This window comes from Apus apus, chromosome 1, assembly GCF_020740795.1.
Source record: "Apus apus isolate bApuApu2 chromosome 1, bApuApu2.pri.cur, whole genome shotgun sequence".
In the NCBI taxonomy this organism is placed as follows: Eukaryota; Metazoa; Chordata; class Aves; order Apodiformes; family Apodidae; genus Apus; species Apus apus.
In genome coordinates, this window is record NC_067282.1 from 71,733,123 (window position 1) to 71,753,279 (window position 20,157).

Genomic DNA, 20,157 nt, shown 5'->3' on the forward strand with positions numbered 1-20,157 from the left:
TTAAGAAACCTGCTTAGTTTCAGAAGTCAAGCCTTTCAGGCCTTGCATGCGTGAAGTTCTAATGGAGTCTTAATCTAATGAAGTTCTGCATGAAGTCTTAATTGAATTTGGCTTGCTTGTATGTAACTATGACTTCCAAATATTGAGTAAGTTTTACTTATAAGGTGAACTTACTGTGCTAGCTGTCATGTAGTTTTTCTCCATATGTTAACTATGTAATCTTTTGTTTGTGAATAGCTTTTTGCTGACAAGTACAGCCATTTAATGGGTCAGAATAGTACTCTCTTAGTTGGCAGATTATTCTTTCTATTGCAGTCTCTTAGAGATTTTTTTTAAGTCTTTTTTGTGAAAAGTCAGATAATGAAGGTAAAGACATGACTTTTTTTCACTATTGTATTCTGGTAGTTTGAAAGGGAAGGAGACATTTTACAGTAAGAAGAGGCTTTGTTCATGCTTTCAGTGTGACAATTCAATGACATTGCTTTATCTCTTCAAAGAAATGCATGGGAATGTAAGATGAGCCAGAGGGGTTAATATGCAAAAAAAGGGGAGAGTGAGAAGAAATAAATAAATACTGACAGCAAGGACATGATCTAATAGGAATAAAGAGTAGCTTTCGGTGTCTTTTTCCATCAAAATGTCAACTTAAGTGTTTTGGCTTGTTTGCATCTTAGTGATGAATTACATTTCAGAAGGGAACTCTATGCTTGTATCATGCAGCACACTGTTGTCTTTGTTCTAGGCATCACCCTGTCTGAGTATTTCCGGGACATGGGCTACCATGTCAGTATGATGGCAGACTCTACTTCCCGATGGGCTGAGGCCCTCAGAGAGATTTCAGGGCGACTGGCTGAAATGCCAGCTGGTGAGTAGTCTTTTCTCATTCTTGTCTTGTCAGTACATCCTTGAAACGCTGGGCCTTGGACTCAGTTTCTGTGTGTTGGTGTTTGCAGACAGTGGTTATCCAGCCTACCTTGGTGCCCGTCTAGCCTCTTTCTATGAGCGAGCTGGCAGAGTGAAGTGTCTGGGAAATCCTGAAAGGGAAGGCAGCGTCAGCATTGTTGGAGCGTGAGTGTTGCATTTCTTTGCTTAGAGTTGGCTGCATGCTCTTCTCTGTACTTGTCAAAGTACCTGTTTTTCAGACAAAAAAGTCCTTGTTGCTCTGTGCAGCTGCGGAACTAAAAGTGTGTGAATGAGTAGGCAGATGTTTAGTCTCTGTTCACCCTCAGCTACTGCTAAATTGTTCGTGGGGGCAGAAGGAATTAATGTGGACAGGTAGTTCTGTGAGGAGTGGAATCACAGTCACTTGCAGCAATTGGAGCAGCTGGCTCAGGGAAGAATGCCATTAGAGCTGTCACTGAAAGTGTCAAGCCATGCTCAGAGCAGGAAAGAAGAGGCAGTGTGTGCACTTGAGGGCATAATGAATCATTATTTTCTTGCTCATATATAGTAGAATTACATGGAGCAGCATATCTCAAGCTGTGGTGGGCTGTTAAAAGCATGTGGTCCACAGACATTTGATTTATATATCATACTCTGGGCAAACTGAATTTTTCACACACACATTTTCAGGAGAGTCTTTAGCACCTGCAGGAACACCTGAAGTCCATGCTCTACTTAGTTCTGCTGTCCACAACATACATACAGAAGCACATTGTGCTTTTGAGTTTGGAAGATTTTTACTTTTTTTTTTAATCTCTGAGAAGGTACATATTAGGGTGTCAAGCCCAACTGAATTGGAGGTGGTTGTTGTATAGGTGACTATCTAAAATAATTGCAAATTTGGATGATTTTTCTGTAAAATAATCGTTGCACTGTGTTTCATGGTGTCCTATCAGCACACTGGCTGATAAAGCTGTATTTCATGCTATTCTTGACATCATGCCTGTGTGGGTGTGTAACACTTTCTGGAGTAGAAGCTTGCAATTTGTGACTTGCTTGGTATCATGTTGACTTTCCTCGTTTCTGTGATGACTGGAGCTGTGCAGTCATACATTGGGCACTTCAGTTGAAACTGTGAAACCAAGTCTGATCAGTTTTCCTTACCTCTTCCTGGTCAGTGTCTCTCCCCCGGGTGGTGACTTCTCTGATCCTGTCACATCTGCAACACTGGGCATTGTTCAGGTATGTTCTCCAGTGGCTCTTCTTTCTGCTTTGCTAGACTTGAAATGACCGTGCTTCAGTGTGTTTGTGCCAGTGGCTACACTGTGAGAGCTTTGATTTGATGCAAGCAGCTTTGTAGGGTGCTTTGGAAAATGTTCTAACAGTATAAAAGGTGACCTTATGAGATGGTCTCTGAACTGATGTGTTCAAGATCCCTTTGGAAGAGGGAGCTAAGGTAGCAATTCATTCCACTGCTGACTGAGCAGGAATATCCACGGGCTTCCCCATTGCTGCACTTCAAATGTGGCTGCTCTCAGCTGAGATGAAAAGTGAACCACTGCGTTGAAACCACAAAAAAATCCTCAGAGCAGCTGACAGGGACAATAATGTAATTGTTTGCAGCCCTATTTTGGGAAAAGGGGTTGCATCTAATGGGTCTCCACTTTATTAGACTCCAGCATTGACGTTGTCTTCATTATGGCTGACTCCTCCCTCTTGAAGAGGCTCAAGCTGGCTAAATCTTAATGCAGTTTATAAGCTGCATAATTTTTTTAGCAGTGTATTTGTAAATCGCTGCTATAATTACATTAATATAAAGAATGCTTTATTTTTCTCTCTCTGGCTTTCATTTGTGAAAGACTTTGCTGTGTTGCATTTGCCCAAATTTCCTTACTGTATTGGGGTTTGGTTTTGTTGTTTTTTTTTTTGGGGGGGTGGGTTGGTTTGCCTTAAATTATTTTGGTTAACTTTTGATTTGGAACCCTGGTTGATCTTCCTGGTTTCTGACAGGTTTTCTGGGGCCTGGATAAGAAACTGGCACAACGCAAGCACTTCCCCTCTGTTAACTGGCTGATCAGTTACAGCAAATACACTCGTGCTCTGGATGAATACTATGACAAGCATTTTACAGAGTTTGTTCCTCTCAGGACAAAGGCCAAAGAAATCCTACAGGAGGAAGAGGACCTTGCAGAGATTGTGCAGCTTGTGGGGAAGGTGAGTAACCAGCTGTGAGGAATTGTGGTGTCAATGAGCCATCCTCCATTTCCTTACTGCTGGTGCAGGCTTTTGACCATCTTTTAGACCAGACTTGAATACTGCATTGTGCAAAAAAGGCAAATGGTCACAGGGAGATGTCAGATGCTCCTGCCCAAAACTGTGCTTTATTCCAACTTTATTACATGTTGTTTGACTTGTAACTACAAACACTTCTTTAGATTTGCTAAATATATTTGATGCTGCTTTTCTCTTTGTAAATTTGTTTGCAGGGCATCTAATTGTGGAGTTAAGAAGCTTCCCTTGCTTCAGTGTTCTAGTCCTACTGAAATACCCATTGCTGCAGCTTACCATAGTATTTCATTGCAGCAATCTTTCAGAAAAATGATGCAAACTGATCTTTACTGTTGAAGTCATCCAAAGAGTTACAATTTATTAGAAACCGTATTGCCAGTCACAGAACAGAGGTGTTGGCTTTTACAAGCTGGCCTGTAGAAAAAGAAGTGATGGCTGCTTTTTCTAAAAACTATTGATTACCTAGTTTGTTTGTGAAAACCTGTGACATGACATATGACCCTATTTTACAGGAGCATTCTTTCATTTCCTTCATTCGCTATTTTAGAGAGAAAGCTAAACTTGGTCAGGAAAATTTCCTGTGAGAGCTCTCAAAAGGGACCCAGTGAAAACTCTGTTTCAGCTTAACACTATAAATAATTGACAGGTGCCTACCACATACTTGACAGTAATTTAATCCCGTGATGTTCAGATGAGCTATTCTGATTTACAAGGTAGTACTAGTGTGTAGTAATATGTATTAACTACTACTTGGAGGAAATTTCCTTCTGGTGCTGTCCCTATTCAGTGATGTTGTAGCCCAAACAGGATGAGGCCTTTCACCAGATCTTGCCTAGCAGAGCTCTTATCTCTAGATGTGTCTTCAAAGAAAAGGAAATGTGATCTTAGGGCTTTCTGCAGTTACCTATTTAACAAAACCATGTTCTAAAAGGCTACTTTACAGAGCAGGGTAGTCATCAGTTTATTGGTTTGGAAGGGATATTGATAATTCAGTGCTTGTAACTAGACATTATTCCCACGATAGAAGTACTGGAACTGGTGATCTTGTTCTTACAGATGTTATATTTAACAGTTTCTTTCAGTCTGTTCTTGGCTAACAACTGCAACAGACCTTTAGATAGGGGGATTGTGGAAAAGCAATTGGATATATTTTTTCTTTTTAGCTGTGAATTTTGTTAGTCTCCTTGTGAAAGAAGGGCCAAACTTCCTATCTAGAAAGCAAGGAGGGGTACTTAAAACTCAGTTCACCCTTCAGCACAAGAACAATAAAGGTAGAAAAGAGTGACCTGCAGTGCCAGCTGCAGCAACAGTGTCAGCATGGTTGTGACTGTCTTGCAGAGCATGACAGACATTGCCATACACTCATTTACTTTTCTTGAATACCAGATGGAGAAAGCCCATTGGTAGCTATTAGAGGCTAGGATCAAATCCTTAAGATTGCTTATTGATCTAACATGCATCCATGGACATAAGGATGGAGGAAGGTGGAAATTAATTTACATAATTATGTAGGAAGGTTATGTGTCAATGTACCTCATAGCAGAGCCATGTGTTTTTTTCTGTGGCTTTTCCATTATCATACTGGAAACTTTCTTTCCATTGTTTATCATTAGATAAAGTAGACTTATTGACTGTTTGGCCCATCTTACTTTGGCTATCAATTACATTGGCTGTTCTATAGCTGGGAGTGAGATACATGCAGAAGACAGAATTCTGCTGGAAGCTATCTTAAGAGGGTGGGAATAAAACATGTATTGAAAGATAACAGTTCTTGGCCAGGATGTCCTCATGGGCTTGAGTACCAAACTAACAGCATACCTTACTTTTCTAGGCTTCCTTGGCAGAAACAGATAAAATTACCTTGGAGGTTGCCAAGCTGATAAAAGACGACTTCTTGCAGCAGAATGGTTACACACCTTATGACAGGTGAGATCTGACTGGCCACTCTGCCCTCTTTGTCCTGTGTAGTCTGGATTTAGATGGCTGTTTTACTTGAAAATAGACCAGCACCACAATGAATTTTACTTGCCATAAACAAATGGAAGAATGGTGCTTAGGTAGGCCTGATTGAACCATGTATTCATGTTGTCTTACCCAAGGCATGCAGACCTTTTCCAAACGCAGTTGCACCCTTTGAGTTTCTTGGGCCCTCATCTATTTTTCAGATAGCCAGTATTTCTGCAATAGCATGTCCTCCTGAGGAGGAGGAGGAGAGGAACTCTCTGTTCTCACAGTCAATACCCAGAGTCTTCCCGTTTGTTCTAGAAATGCATGGGGGACTGCAAGAATCTGCTTTCAGTTACTATTGCATAATTCCTGAGTACATTTGATCCATCAAAAAAATGTACTGGATCTTTTCCCTAGTGCAATGCCTGTTTATCCCCATCTGCTTTGCTGCTTTCCGTGCTATCCTTGTGTTTTAACAGCCTGACAAGGGGCCTTTTGTGCTTCATCTCATTCCCCAACCTAGGTAGATCAGAATCACACAGAATCACAGAATATTACGATATGACCAGGAGGTCTTGAAATGCTTCATCACTCAAAATTCAGGCACACATCATTCTGTAAGGTGGTGTGCCTTAGATTAGGTTACTAGGGCAGGTATGGAAGTGTGCAGTAGGGAAGCACAGGAAGTAGCATGGTGTAGTGTATAAATAATAATGAGGTACCTTTTGTGGCAGTCATCTACCCATTGAAAATGCACCTTTTTGTGTATGGAGTGTTTTTCTCTTAGAAACACTCCCTTTTCTCTGAGCAAACTTGCAGAGCTGTCAGGTCATCCCAGGCTGCTTGGAGGAAGCTTGCTTCCATGATGGGTAAAAGAGGAAGGAGGAATTCTGTTGGCTGTTCTGATGATTCCCCTTTCTCCTTAGCATTGGCACAGACTGAAAGTGCAAGACTTGTACAGTGATGGTTGCTGTTCTCTTTTGCCCAGTGCTTGCGTGCAGTTTCAGAGACCTCATTTCAGGATGATTCCCTCAGCCTATGATTCACCTATTTAAAAATATGAGACCTATTAGAGGCACTCTCTCTCGTTTGACAGCATGTATAAAAACATGCCTGGAGTGAAGCAGGCTAGTGCTCTTTCTCTTGGGTGAGAATTCAGAGTTGTTGCAAAGGTTTGTCCTGTTAACAGTTCCAAAATGCCTGACAGTTCCTCTTCTATTCCATCAGGTTCTGCCCTTTCTATAAAACAGTGGGAATGCTTTCCAATATGATTGCATTTTATGACATGGCACGCCGTGCTGTAGAAACCACAGCCCAGAGTGACAATAAGATCACGTGGTCCATCATCCGAGAGAACATGAGTGAAATCCTCTACAGACTTACCTCCATGAAGTTCAAGGTATGCTGGAAAGGGGCTGGGTTGCACTGCCTTTTGGGAGTTTCCAGTGCTTCTGAAAGGCTGTTTCTCAAAGGTGGTCATCAGTTGCCTTAGATAAAGGTCTATGAGCAGAGACTTTTTTGCAATCATTTTGAATGCACTTAAGAACTGGCTTTAGTTACTGAACATTCAGTCAGTACTGAAATGTCATTGGGTGGTGCTGGCTCCAGAGCCTTGGCAACCCCACCTTCAGTGGTGTCTTTTATGTTACATATATTCATAGTGGTAGTACATGCATCTTTCCTGTTTGGTTTGAGGTTTTTGTGATAAAATTATGTAAAAAATTGTAACATGTTCTAAGGACACTATTAGCAGATACAGGCAGCCTAAAGGCTGCTTTTTTAAATCCAGGAATGTGCTAAAAAGTGAATGATAGAAATGTTGATCAAGCTGTATTAAGGAGAAGCTAAGGAAAGAAACGCTGGATTCTTGCAGTAATACATGATGTCCCAAGTGTTTGGCATCAGGGCCTAAGGCAGGTGACTAGGAGGACTGATTTAGACATGGGCTAAAGAGAAAAAAAGTGACTTGGAGCACCTGCTCTGGGTAATTTCAGCAGCGAAATTTTTAGAGTACAGCTTTCCTAAAACTCAGCCAGAGCATGCTGGTGTAGCATTTACTGATAGGACAGTAACCTGTGGTGCTAGCTATGTTTAAGTAGCTAAGGAATATTCTCTATGAAGTATGATGCTTACTCTGTTAAAACTCTTAGAAGCTCTTATTGCAAATTTTTCAAGAACAAGTACTGTAGGAAAAAATTGCATTTAAAATTAAGTGTTGTAGCATGCCAAGGTATTTTGTTCCCGCAGGGCGCTGGTTTGTTTCTGCAGTAAGCAGATCCCTGGTATATATTCTCAAAGCATCAGGAAGATCGTAACAGGATACAGTTGGGGCCATGAGCTGCTTTGAGGGGTGGCTACTTTTTACAAACCCTGGCCACCAGAAGACATCTGGCATACAGCAGAGGCGTGGAAAATGGGAATCCAGAGGGTGAATACATGTTAAATGGAGCTAGCCCTCTAATACAGTAATAGTTATGAAAGGAAAATGGTATTTCCTGGGTAGTGGTCTAAAAGGCATGAGAATTTACATGTTCTGCATCCTGTGGTCTGTGTACTTTGGAGAGATGATGGAGTATTGAATCCACATGTAAGTCCTCGTGTTTCCCAAGAGCTGCACAGACCCAGAGGAACGTGGTTCTGAGAAGGGGAATGGTGAAGACAGTGAACAGATTCCACAGCCTGGCAGGTGATGCTTCTTGTAGGGAAGGCCTTGCAGCCTCAGAACACAGCTGACTGTTGCATTTTTTTTGCCCGTGTCTTTAGTGAAAAGTGTTTGGAAAAAATGAAGCTGTACAAAGATGTTTTTGAGCTTGTTACAATGGCACAGTAAGATTCTAATTAGAACTGAGCCACCTCCAAGTGATGGCAAAGTAACTGTTGCACTTACAGGGACGTACCCCAGACAGTACAGCAGAGCATTTGAGTCATGAAGATGCTTACTTCATTTGGTTTGGGGTTAGGAGCTGGTATTAATCACTGCAGCTCTTGAATCGCACGGCATCAACCAGTTATCACATCCTCTCCAAATCAGTTGCTTTTCAATAAAGCAAGCACTGCTCATGAAAAATTTCCTCTGTCCAATATCCATTTTGCCTACTCACTGACTGTGTGAAGAGGATGAGATTTAAACCTTGTGGCTGTTGGTGAGACAGACAGGAGGCAGAGATGGAGCTCTAGTGACTGCTCTGCAGTTAACAAGTGTTAACCCTGAGGTTGAGAAGTTACAGCACTGGCAAAGCAGGGTTGTGTTAAGCACCTGAGGCTTTTATTGAAATACCTGTTCATTTGCTGTGTTATTTTTCAGGACCCTGTCAAAGATGGTGAAACAAAAATCAAGGCGGACTATGCTCAGCTGTTTGAGGATATGCAGAATGCATTTCGCAGTCTGGAAGACTAGACTCAACCTCTGTGACCACTCCAGTTTGTCCTCTCGGTTCCTCATCTCAACTCCTCTGCTTCCCTACCTTACAAGAATGATGCAACAGTACTTGAGTTGATACCTAGCCCTGTGTTTCCCCTGTTCATACTCAAGAGAGTGTCCTTACAAAACATTCCTCTTAGTTTGTGTTCGGCATTGCTTGGTGTGTCTGAAATGGTGAGTGATGAGTGAATGGGCCTGGCTGAGTGAGGAAATGCTGTTGTACACTTCTAGGGTGGGAAAAACTTCACCTTGCCTCTCCCAGCTCGCTTGGTAACCCATCTTTCACCTTGGGATGTAACCAAATGAGCTGTACGGGCAGGGGAGGTGTAGATCTTAATGCAGTCACATGGTACGTTCTGAGCTGGCAGTGGTAAGGGCATTTACATCTGGCACTTTGCTACGTACTATTATGATGCAGAACTCCCTATTCTGAAGCAGAATTTTTGACCATATCCTGATGACATGTTGATACAACCAAAAATTTTTCACTACTGTTCCTTTTGCAGCCTTCAGCTGGGTCAGTTGGTATTGCAATGTGGTAGTCCTGGATCTCTCCAAGGGACTAACTAGAAGATAAGCATGTACAAGCAACCAGTATGATTTTGTACACTGGAAAAAAGAGTTTTATTTTCCTGCTTAATACAGATAGGACTGTTGGACTTGGCATCAGCTAAAATCAAAGCCATAGATGCTCAGCTTCCAGCAAAAGTGTACCTTCTTGCCTCCCACTCACCCCTTAAAATGTCATGATGCTCAGCTGTTTCAGTGTGTGAAGCCTGTGACTGCTGCCATGTTCTGCAGGACATGCACAGCATGTGATGCCATGTGTGTGGACCAGGAGCACAGTCCTTGCTCAGTGGGGCTGTCTGCCAGTGCAGTGGCCATGCCAAGGAAAGGAAGGCAGGCATGTGCTTAACCTTCCTTGTCCACCTGTGCTCACGTGGCCTGTTTGGTGGTGGCACAGAAGGTCCCCAGTTCTCATGTAAGAGGAATGTATGATGCTACACTTCTTGGGGCAGGGGATGAACAGAGGGAAGGCTGAGGAGTACAAAGTGTATTTACTCCTGTCTTGTTGATTACAATGCAAGAGAAACCAGTGACTGGTCATCTTCTCTGTGCTCTGGAAGCACTCTGTCAAGCAGCTGAAACTGCTGTGTCTTAGGCTTGCTTGTTGGCAAAATGTGTATGAGGTGAGGAGTGAGCAGAGCGCAGCCTTTCTGTCATACTCCAAGAGCCCAGCTCTCACACCATTGCTGCGGAGTGAGAGAGAGAAAAATGCTGGCATCTTCTCCACTCTCTCCCACTCACTTGTGTCAGGTGGCATCCAGTGCTGCTTTGTTACAGTCATGGTTTCATGACAAGTCACCACTGGTTGTGGTGGTGTGGCCAAGTGTTAACTCTGCACCCACCTCTTTCCACCAGCTGCCGGCTTTGAACAGTAGCAATGCAAAGTCTCGCACTATGGACCAAATGCTGCCACTTCAACTATGATACCAACTCGTAGTTTGTCAGGGACAGCCCAGCTGAAACTTAAAGGGATTAACTATTTTTGGTTCTCCCAAAAGGAGCTACTCCTCCACCTGATACTCTGGTAGTGAATGGTTAAGTTTACAGCTCACTAAACTTTCAGTGTATGCTGCTTATTTTACCAATGAGCATGTGTGAATGAGTAGTCACCATTCAAGCCCCTGCTGGATTCCTCATTGTTTGTACCCTTCACCACTGTACTATGTAGCATTTCATGCTAGAAAACAGATGTTCTTATCTCTTTACATAGAGGATGTTATAAACTTTACAGAAGATGTCTAAGGTAATGCAGTTCTAATATTTATTGTGCTGTACCTGGCCCTGAAGTGTGACCAGTTCAAACAGTTTCCTATATATTTTTGTCATTTTTTGTTTTGTGTCTGTTTTCAGTGTTGAGATTCTGATGTTCACTGTGTCCTGCAAGTCTTTCCTCCACAGCTGTGGGAAGGATGAAAAGAGGGGCAGAACCCCACCACCTACTTTATCTTGTATATTTCATAATGTATGTTGCTGGAAATTGTGTAAAAAAGAAAAATAAAAAAAAGTTGGAGTCAATGAAAATAAAATGGCTTTAAAGTAGGTCTTTCTGTCCTGTTTTCTTTAGCCACACCAAACCTGTGCTAAAGTGGTATACACAGCATACAGTTCTTCCCTAGAATGAAGAAAGATTTTAAGGATCTCTATTTAAACTTGTAAGCAGCAGTGAGGCAGGGATGTTTTACTGCAGTCCTCCCGTTCCAGTGCAGCCTGCCTCATCACCTCAGCTATTACACAAAAGGAAGAGTTACAGTGTAGGAAATATTCTTGGGGGAGACATTTTTAGTACTTTTATTGTAATACAAGCATGAACTTGCCTTTCACTGCTAGTAGCTGTCATGCAAGTGAACACAATGATGGCAGTGCCACCATTTTATGGCACTTCACTAAGCCTTGAAATTCTCTGATATGTAACTTATGTTGTGGGATATACCTCCTAAAATCTCAGCTGTGTGTTTCAGACAAACTGGTTTAAACTTCTGGATTGGCAGATAAGCCGGCCACAGCCTGAAAGTAACATGTTAGTAATCCTTTTTAAACCTCCTGAAAATAGCAACAGATGAAGTTAAAATATATCAAAAACCTCACATTCAGGCATTTTTGTGCATAGTTGACCACTGTAACACCTCTTCAAAGGAAGCGTTTGCTATTTTTTATATATTAATGAAACAGTAAGCTCAAACAGAGCAAACATTCAAGTAATCCCACTGCATTACAAAGGGGTAGAAGTCACAAGCTCCCTCCTGGCAACCACAGACTAGCCAGCCATTCTCTGTGGATGTTAAAAAATCCATCAAGGGAAAAGATGAGTTCAGGTTTTGGCAGCTTGGAAGTTACCAACCGGCAGAGTCCTCGCTTCATCCACTCGACTTTTGTGGATCTGGAAGGCAGGTGTCACCCAGCGGCCACAGGAACACTGCTCACCTCGCCAGCTGAAGGAACCCAGCTTGGACGTGCATTTGGGACACAGGAGCTGCAAGGAAAATGTGACTCACTCCAAGGCACATGCAGATGTAGGTCTGCTTAAATGTACTTTTTAGTTTAACTTAGATGTACTAAAATGTAGGTAATTTCCTACTGTGCTTCCATGGTACATTGTATTTTGGTAACCTGTGCTGAGCTAGGTCTTGCCCTTTTAACACTTCACAGAAGGTAAACAGATAGAAAAACAGGCAAAAAAAGCTAAACTGTGTTGGCTGGTGTTTGCCATGCCCTGGGGTGTAGCAGGCAGCAGCACTGGCAAAATGGAGGGTCTGGAAAGGTAGCTGCTCAGCCCTAGCGTGGTTCTGGGACAGTTTTGCCAGTCTCCAGAAAAGCACTGGTCAGCCTGTGAAAGCAATGGGTTTTATAGGTCCCACAAACTCTTTTATAATAAACCCACACAGCAGAGAGACTCTCCAACACCCTGGCTAGCGTTCTACATTCAATGGGATCAACAGCTCATTTCCTCATGAAAAGATATTTAAGACTCTCTTCATAAGCTGCAAAACTTGGGCCAGAAAGGCTGGGAGACTTAGGTCCTTGTGGGGGGCAAAAAGCCTGAAAAAGAAAGCACATGCTCCCCTTTACCTGTCCTTCCATCACACCGAGCAGTGCTGGCTCCATCCACTGCACAGGCTCTGTGAAGTAAGAGGTACACTTCTCACGACCATCACTGCACAGCCGAGCCGAGCCAGTTACCCTCTTGTGGGCAAAGGCTGTAGGTCCGCTTCCTTCCACGTGGGACAAAATACTGGAACTACGGAACAGAGCACGCCTGCCCTCCAGGACAGAGGGGAAAAGAGAAGCAAGATGGTTGGGGTTTTTTTGTTTTTGTTTTGTTTTTTTTTTTACCAGGGAAACCTACAGACAATAGAAAAAAGCAGTCCCACAGCTGTATGCTGCTTCTCATGTACACTGATTTTTAAACAATTCCTCCATACTAACGTTTAAATACACACTCGTGTACTTGAAGAAACCTATGCCCAGGAAATAGGAGGATTATTCAACTTCACTTTAACTAATCCATAAAAGGCAGTTAAAATGTAGTAACTCCCCATAATCTGTAAGAAGTTTCTTCTAGAGGAACTGATTGTCAAAACCAAACTAGAAGTTCTGGTTTCAGAGCAAGCAACTTCACAGAGCCAAGCAGAATTAAGCCTGCCTGCAGAACGTGGCAGGTTAGGCTGCACAAGTGCTGCAAAAGTCCAGGCAAAAAAAGCTTTGTATTTTGTAAGATACTTTTGTCTAATTTTTTGTGGCATGGACTGTATGGAAACTTAGGGAAGAGCTCATCCCTGTCCTGACAATAATGACATGCTCCTTGATTTACACAGGCTGTTTTTCTCCAGTCAATTTCAAAATGACATTAAATGGAGAACTGTAAAAGGTTCGGTACCTGCATTTCCTGCACCTGTAGAGAACTTCTGTATCTGGAATTTGACACACACTGGTTGGATCGACAGCAAAGACTTCTCGGGGCAAGTCCTGAAGTTCTGCAGAGGGGTCAGTACCAAGTTGTGAATCAGACCAATGCAGCCACGCTGCATTTCTGTGGGACAAGGCACTGCTGTGCCTCTGCCCCCATCATGGCACGCAGAAGCCACCTTCTTCCCATTCGTTTGTCCACTCACTCATTCCATATGGTAAGCTAACATGAAACAGTCTCATCCCACCACACCTAAGATTGATATTTGCTTAATTCAAGGAACTGGGATCTCGACTTCGGCCCTAACAATGGTAAAATAGTTGCATTTTGCTTTACATGTTCTTAAACAGAAAGTACAGGCAAAGGAGTTTTAACAGTTCTGCCAATCTTTTAGTGCACATAATACAGAAAATCAGGTTACGCATGGGAACTGCCAAGGAGAAGGGAACGTAAATGGAGACAGCAGTGTCATGCTGAATGTGCAACACTGAGATCTTACAAAGAAGCTGTGGGGTTTTATTTTATTATAAAGTTTCACATATGCACATATATCTACTCCAGTCAACCTTTTGCATTTAATTAAATGATAGAAGTTTACTCCATGCATTGATTTCAACACTGTATCAATTTTGCATTTGGTATTTTTATTTCTTTAATTCTGTTGACTTATTTTCAGGGAATGTTAAGTTTGCCTAGCCAGGCAAAAAAAAATAATCAGGAAACATATGAAATTGACCATTACCATTTCTGTATTTTCCTAAAGAGAACAGCTCCTTATGGATCTTACTTCTCGTGAATGTCTCAAAGATGCTTTTTTCCTCACTGATGACCTACAACTCTCTAGAACCAGCAGGGTATGTACGTTCAGCTAGCCAACTCAGGGCATGGCTGCTTTGAGTGTTGACTCAAAGCCTAGAATCACAGAATGGTTTGGGTCGGAAGGGACCTTAAAGATCATCCAGTTCCAACCCCCCCTGCATGGGCAGGGACACCTCCCACTAGACCAGGTTGCTCAGAGCCCCATCCAACCTGCCCTTGAACACCTCCAGGGAGGGGTCAGCCACAGCTTCCCTGTGCAACCTGTGCCAGGGTCTCACCGCGAAGAATTTCTTCCTGATGCCCAACCTACATCTCCCCTCTTCCAGTTTAAACCCATTTACCCCTTGTTCTATCGCTACACACCCTCGCAAAAAGTCCCTCCCCGGCCGGCACGCTCCTAGGCCCCTTCAGGTGCCGGCAGGCCCTCCGGACAGCCGGTCCCACCCCGGGGGGCCTGCCCGGAGCCTCCCCCCGCCTCGAGCTCCCGCAGGGCCCCGCCGCCACTCACCGGGGCACCGCTCCCGCAGCACCTGCAGCCGGTACCGCCTGTAGAGGGCGCTGCTGCTGTCGACGGCGCAGCCCATGGCCTCGTAGAGCTCCAGCTGCCGCTGGAAACCCGCGTTCACCCTGCGGCGGGGACGAGAGGAGAGCGGGCTTGAGGGGGGGGGGACACCGGGCGGGGACAGCGTCAGGCGGGCGGGAGACGGAGACCCACTCGGCGTCGGGTTTGGCGGCCCGGACGGCGGCGTAGGCCTCCTCCCAGCCGAGCCCCTCCGTCTTCATCAGGTAGGCGGTCACCACGGCCACGCTGCGGCTCAGCCCGGCCTGGCTGCAAGGCAAGGACAAGGCCGCCCGGCCGTCAGCAGCACCGCCCGGGGCGGCGGGACGCTGCCCGCCCCCCCGCCCCCCCGGCCCTCACCAGCGGACGAGAACGGAGCCGCCGCCCGCCCGGGCCGCGCCGATGAAGGCGGCGCAGCCGTCCAGGTGGCTCAGCAGGTCGGCGCCGGGCTCGTCCCGCGCCGGGACGTGCATGGCCCGCACCCCCGGCACCGCTGGCGGCTCCTCCGCGTCCACCGCCAGCACCGCCACCACCCCCGCTGCCCTCAGCGCCTCCAGGGACGAGCAGGACTCCGCGCCGCCCACGTAGAGCCCCGGCAGCACCGGCACCGGCACCGGCACCGCCGCGCCGGCCCGCCCGCCCGCAGCCTCCGCCATGGCGCCCGCAAGATGGCGCCCGGCCGGCCCTGGCCGCGCTGCCGGGGCCGCGGCGATGGGGGCGGGGGGGGGAGCTGCCCGCGGCCTTGGCAGGCGGGAGGCGCCCGGGAGGGGGTGCTCGCTGGCGTCGTTCCTGCTGTCTGGGCGCTACTTCAGTTTCCCCTACCAAGGTGGACGTAACAACCTCCACGATAACCCTCACACACCCCTGAGGACCAGGGCAATCGTCTTCTCCCCGCGTCCATGAGTGTCTTGCCTCGCCTCTCTCATGCAACTCAGGTGTCGGCCTCGCTGGGAGAGAGGCAGTGGGACAGTGGCTCCCAGAGCTGTGGGATTTCCACACCGTGCTGGTGGCCCGTCGAGCAGACCTAGAGGGCTCTGCGAAGCCCCGAGGCTTCTAAGAGCGCCGGTCCTCTGCAGCTGGAAGCTTGCTGGTGCCCTGCCTCAGCTCCCGTGCTCGCCCGAGAGCCTGTGGGATTGGCTGGTGTCCCGCCAAAAGCAGGTCCCCTCTTGGGGTGTTTTAAATCACACAACCTCCAGCCAAAGGAAAGAGTGTGACTGTGTATCTGAGGACAGGGAGTCTCTCTTGACAGCTGTCGTTCAGATTTTTTTGTAAGCTACAGTACCGCGTTACCTGTGCAAAACCTCCTTTCCGGTTGCCATTGCCACCAGCTAGAAATGAAGGGCCTGTTCTAAAAGCTTTCAAGAATTCATAAAAGTCTGCAGTAAGAACCGCTATAATCTAGCAGGGGAAAAAAAAAGCATACTGAAAAGAAAGACAGGTGAAACTATGAAAGGACCTTTAGTGATGAAAGCAGTTAATTACAGCAAACTACCATGGGGATACACTGGATTATTCATCTTGCAAGAGGTCTGAAGAAAGTCTGCAGGCGAGTGCAACTTTTTGAAGGGACTAGGAGTTTTATGGCACGATTATACTATACAGGGATTATTGTATGAGTACTATGGCATGGTTAATTATCTCCGTTAGCCTTCAAGTCTATGAGTTTGCAGGGGTAAACAGGACTCTCTGCAACTAAAACCAGTGGCAGAGGCAAAGCTCACAGATACAGACTCCCAGGGGCTTGGTCCAGTCACGGTATGACTCCTGTGCACCAGCTCCCAGGGCTGTGGATGACAAGGAAATATGAAAAAGGCGTAATTTCAAAGTGAAAACCTGAAGTAGGGGAAAGTACAAAACCTGTGGGGCAAAGCCCCTGGGCAGCTCAACACATAAGAAGTTTGCATGACTGAGGCTGCACTCCGTGAACAACCTTTGTTGTTTCTCTGTACCCCCCTTTGCTGTGTTTGCCACCTGCAGCCTGAGGTGACATATCCTGAGTTTACTCACGACTCCCAAAATAGAATAAATATTTTTTTCACTTTGATTTGCAAACCATCAGTCTGCCCCCTACCTCCACCTCCCTTCTTCAGCCTTTGTCATCTTCTCCTTCACCACTGAAATTTTTGACCGTTTGTTCTCCCCCAGGTTCCAGGAAACCATGTGACTAATTAAGCATTTGGGGCAAGCTCAGGTGCAAGGGAAAAAACAAGTCAGATGATGGGCTGTTGCCCACTCACCCCAGTGAATGCATTCCATCTCAGCATGTGTCTGCCCTGCTACTTTGTAAGGGAAAAGAAAACATAAGGCTTCCCTGGGCTGCCTGCTGCAGAACCTCATGGCACAGCCACATCACTGAGTCTCCTGCTGCAGAAGCAGAAGCACTGGGGACCTGGGCAGAGGCATAACCACCTCTTCCCTACTGGAAGGATTTGGCCTGTGTATTTTGTCACACCATCAGAGCGGCTCTGCTCTTTCAGGCTTTTAAGCAGTTTTGGGTGTGCACATTGGAGTGTTCACAAGAGGAAGAGTCTGCAGCCCACAGCCTGAGTTGCCAGAGGTGGCATGCAGCAAAAGAGTAGAAGGGCTAATGGCTGGGGACATCTTCAAAAGGACATTTATGAGTGAGAGCCACTCTGGATTTCCGTGTCCTCCTGGCATCTAAAGGCAGCAGGAGCTTGGAGCTCCCACTTTGTACAGGTTCCGCTGGTGAAGGGCCCTGGGTGGCATGTCTTGCACTTTGGAGTAGTGCCTCTCAGCTTTTGCTGAGCTCAGAATTTGGTGGGGTCTGGGAAGCCCTAGATGGCAGTATCCCATCCCTTGGAGCAGGAATGTCCCAGCTGTTGGTGTGCTTCAAGCAGCCAATTTAACCTTAGATTTTTGAAAGACTGCTGCTCCCTGCATTAGTACACTCTGCTCACCTATGCTGGGCTTCACATGCCTACTTTTATCTACGTATGGGCAGGAAGGATTGCTGCATCTGCCCACAGAAAACCTCAAAGTCTTGTAAAGGCAGCTAGCAACAGAGAAAGGGGCTCACTTTTCATACTCCGTAGAAAGATTTCACCATAGCCCCTCGTGGGTGGGACGCTCCTACCTGTCTCCACACCCTCAGCATCTGCAGACATGCAGTTACTCCACATGTCAGACAAAAGAAGAAGAGTTTCCCAACTGCAGACTTGATGTTCAATCACAGGATGGAGCATGACAGCTACTACTACCATGTATTAATAACTCTGCTTCACTTTATGGCTTTAACAGCTGTAGCAACCAAGATTTATAATGACATGTTACACTCAGCAATGCATCATGTAAGGAACTAATCTGACAGTGCCAGGTCACTGAGCTGACTTACAAGTTTTTAAGTGTGTTTCTTCTGCCAAATTTGCTGCCCTGTTTACTAGATTGAAATGAACAAGTGGCACTGTGTTCATGAAACTCTGTACTTGCCTCTGTTTTGGCAGGTCCCAGACCTTTGTCCCTCTCTCATATTGCCGTTCCAGGATCCATTTGGTCTTTCTTCCTCCCCCATCCCCTCTTTTGATAACCCTTTGAAACAGTATCCCAAAGAGGGGCACACCACAGGACAGTCAGAGAGGGACTGTAAGCTGGGAATAGGTGCTGAGGACATGGGCCAAGATTAGGGAGAGAGCATCTGTGGAAGAAGGGCTAGATGGTGGTTGACTGAAGGTAGAGGGGGACTGTGGCTGCCCCTCAGGAGGAATTTGTCTGTACCCCAGTTGCTCTCAGTGAAAGGGTGTCTTGCAAAGATTGGGATCATCTGTTATTTCTCCCTAGATTCAAAGTTACAGTTGACAGCAGGGAAGTCAGTCCTAAATAAACATTAAGTGTTAATACTGTACCCTGGAGCTGGGTCTGGGCCCACATCAGAGCCACCTTGGCAGCCACAGTAGCTGAGCAGTAATCCATGGTTTTTAATCTCTCTTCCCACCCATGGGCTGTGTGTTCCCATGTTTTCCATCCTCACGGCACAGCAATACACTGCACAAGCACAGGCAGATGAATAGCAGAAGGCTGGCTCTTCGCAGGGGCAAATGGGCTCATTCTCCTAGACATTCATTACTCAAAGATGCATTCCTCATTATTTCTGCAACCTACCCAGCAGTCTGACCCAGCAGGCTTTAAATAGCATTACAAAATCCCATCCCACACTGGGAGCCCCTTTGCGGGACCAGTGAAAAGTGATTAAAAATAACAAGTGTATAGTCAGGAGGTCTAAATTCACTGCAGAGTGCTGCACTTCCACACTACTCAAGGTCTGCAAACCAGAGGAAGCAGAAAACGCATCAGGTATCCGATCTTTTAGGCAGAGTTGAGATACCTCTTTGTTTTTATAAACATTTTTGTGACACAAGAACTTGCAAACAAATAATGGAAAGCATGACCCTTTTATTGATACTTTAACATCAGTAATAGTAGCATGTGCTGCAGTTTATCTTTGCCTTTATTGGTATCTAATGAAAATTACAAATAGAAAAGATTTTTCAGGATGTAATTTAATTACTGTTTGCCCATGGGGCAACAGAAAACATAATGTCCAAAATAATCAGGTTTTGTCATAAGATAATGATATTTGGGGCAGAAATACTGCTGAAGAAATGTTCTTAAGCGGGGAGACCATTTCCTGTTTCAACCTCCAAGTGAGACTTCTCCTTACTGGTGCTTATGTCTCTGTCATTTCTGCTGCTACTTCTTTTTGAGTTCCCTATTTCTCTTTATTGTTTTAGAAAAACAGGAAGAAATATTGAGAGAGACCTAGATCTTCATGTACAACTCCATACCATCACAATTGTATTAAGGTATTTTCTTTTCTAGCTCCATCTTGAAAGCAGTTAAGTTTTATTCCCCTCCCTCTTGCCATGCTCTGAGTTCATTATTATCTCATCAGACAGAAATAAGGGAACTTGATTTGAACCTGATTCTAGTGTAAATGTTACCCTTCAATTTAAATAGTTTTTTGTTTGCTGCTATTTATCCCAATGGTGTGCTATGGGAGAAAAATAAATACATAAAGCAACCCACCCATATTCCTGCTCAGCTTTGGCTTTGTTCGCAAAACAATGCAAGTCTGTGTTTGCTTCGCAAAGAGAAGCTTTTCATGAAGTTTCTTCTCACAAGGTCAGCTCTTCTCCGTGTGTATGTAGGTTTTATTTCATCTTTCTTGACCTGTGCATGACCAGTGTAACAGATGTGTCGGGGTTTTCTCCCAGTGCTTTCTAGACATTTTTTTAGCCTTACTGGAAATACATCAACTGGCCTGTCCTAGGATCAGTTTTGCTCTTTTTCCCCCCTCTACTAATTCCTAATTATCCTATGAAAAGCAAATAGCCCAGGTCCTTTCTCTCTTCCTTTGTTGAAATGCTGAAGTTTCACAGCAGAAATTGTAGCATTTATCCCCACAGTGCACGATCTTGCACGACATACTATGAAACGCCAGCTGATTTTTATTACTCTTTATCTCCAAGTTATTAATTGCTTCCTGTTTAATAGTGCAGTCCTCCTCCATATCTCCACTGCCTTCCCCATCCCATCAGCTGTGGTTTTCAGAAGATTACTGTTTCAATACTTTCGCTTTGTCCTTGCAAGTCCATCCTTGCAGTGTTTGTGTTAACTTCTCATTTGGCTATTTCCAATGTGGTGCTGTAGCAATCTCTTCAGTGAAGCCTAGAAATTTTAGCTATATCATAGAATCATAAAATGGGCTGGAAGGGACCTTAAATATCATACAGTTCCACACCCCCTGCATGGGCA

At 45.1% G+C, this 20,157-nt stretch overlaps 2 protein-coding genes across 4 annotated transcripts in view; one reads left to right on the forward strand and one right to left on the reverse strand.

The window, feature by feature from the left end:
* ATP6V1A (ATPase H+ transporting V1 subunit A) overlaps positions 1-10,645 on the forward strand; it is a 29,626-nt gene extending 18,981 nt beyond the window's left edge. For both annotated transcript variants that reach the window (XM_051613426.1, XM_051613417.1), the window contains exons 9-15: positions 743-865; positions 954-1,068; positions 2,061-2,124; positions 2,893-3,096; positions 5,003-5,097; positions 6,346-6,517; positions 8,423-10,645. In XM_051613426.1, coding sequence (XP_051469386.1) covers positions 743-865; positions 954-1,068; positions 2,061-2,124; positions 2,893-3,096; positions 5,003-5,097; positions 6,346-6,517; positions 8,423-8,515 — 866 coding nt within the window. In that variant the 3' untranslated portion in view covers positions 8,516-10,645. The remainder of the gene's footprint in view (positions 1-742; positions 866-953; positions 1,069-2,060; positions 2,125-2,892; positions 3,097-5,002; positions 5,098-6,345; positions 6,518-8,422) is intronic.
* A 233-nt stretch (positions 10,646-10,878) lies between these two features.
* DUSP12 (dual specificity phosphatase 12) lies at positions 10,879-15,061 on the reverse strand. Of its 2 annotated transcripts, XM_051613441.1 has the most exons (6): positions 14,749-15,061; positions 14,545-14,658; positions 14,338-14,456; positions 12,981-13,077; positions 12,173-12,359; positions 10,879-11,576 (listed from the first exon to the last, which is right to left on the reverse strand). In XM_051613441.1, the coding sequence occupies exons 1-6, from the start codon at positions 15,042-15,044 to the stop codon at positions 11,415-11,417; spliced, it is 975 nt and encodes a 324-aa protein (XP_051469401.1). In that variant the 5' UTR covers positions 15,045-15,061; the 3' UTR covers positions 10,879-11,414. The 2 variants fall into 2 exon arrangements, with proteins under 2 accessions (XP_051469401.1, XP_051469409.1); XM_051613449.1 differs by lacking the exon at positions 14,545-14,658.
* Positions 15,062-20,157: the final 5,096 nt, after the last annotated feature.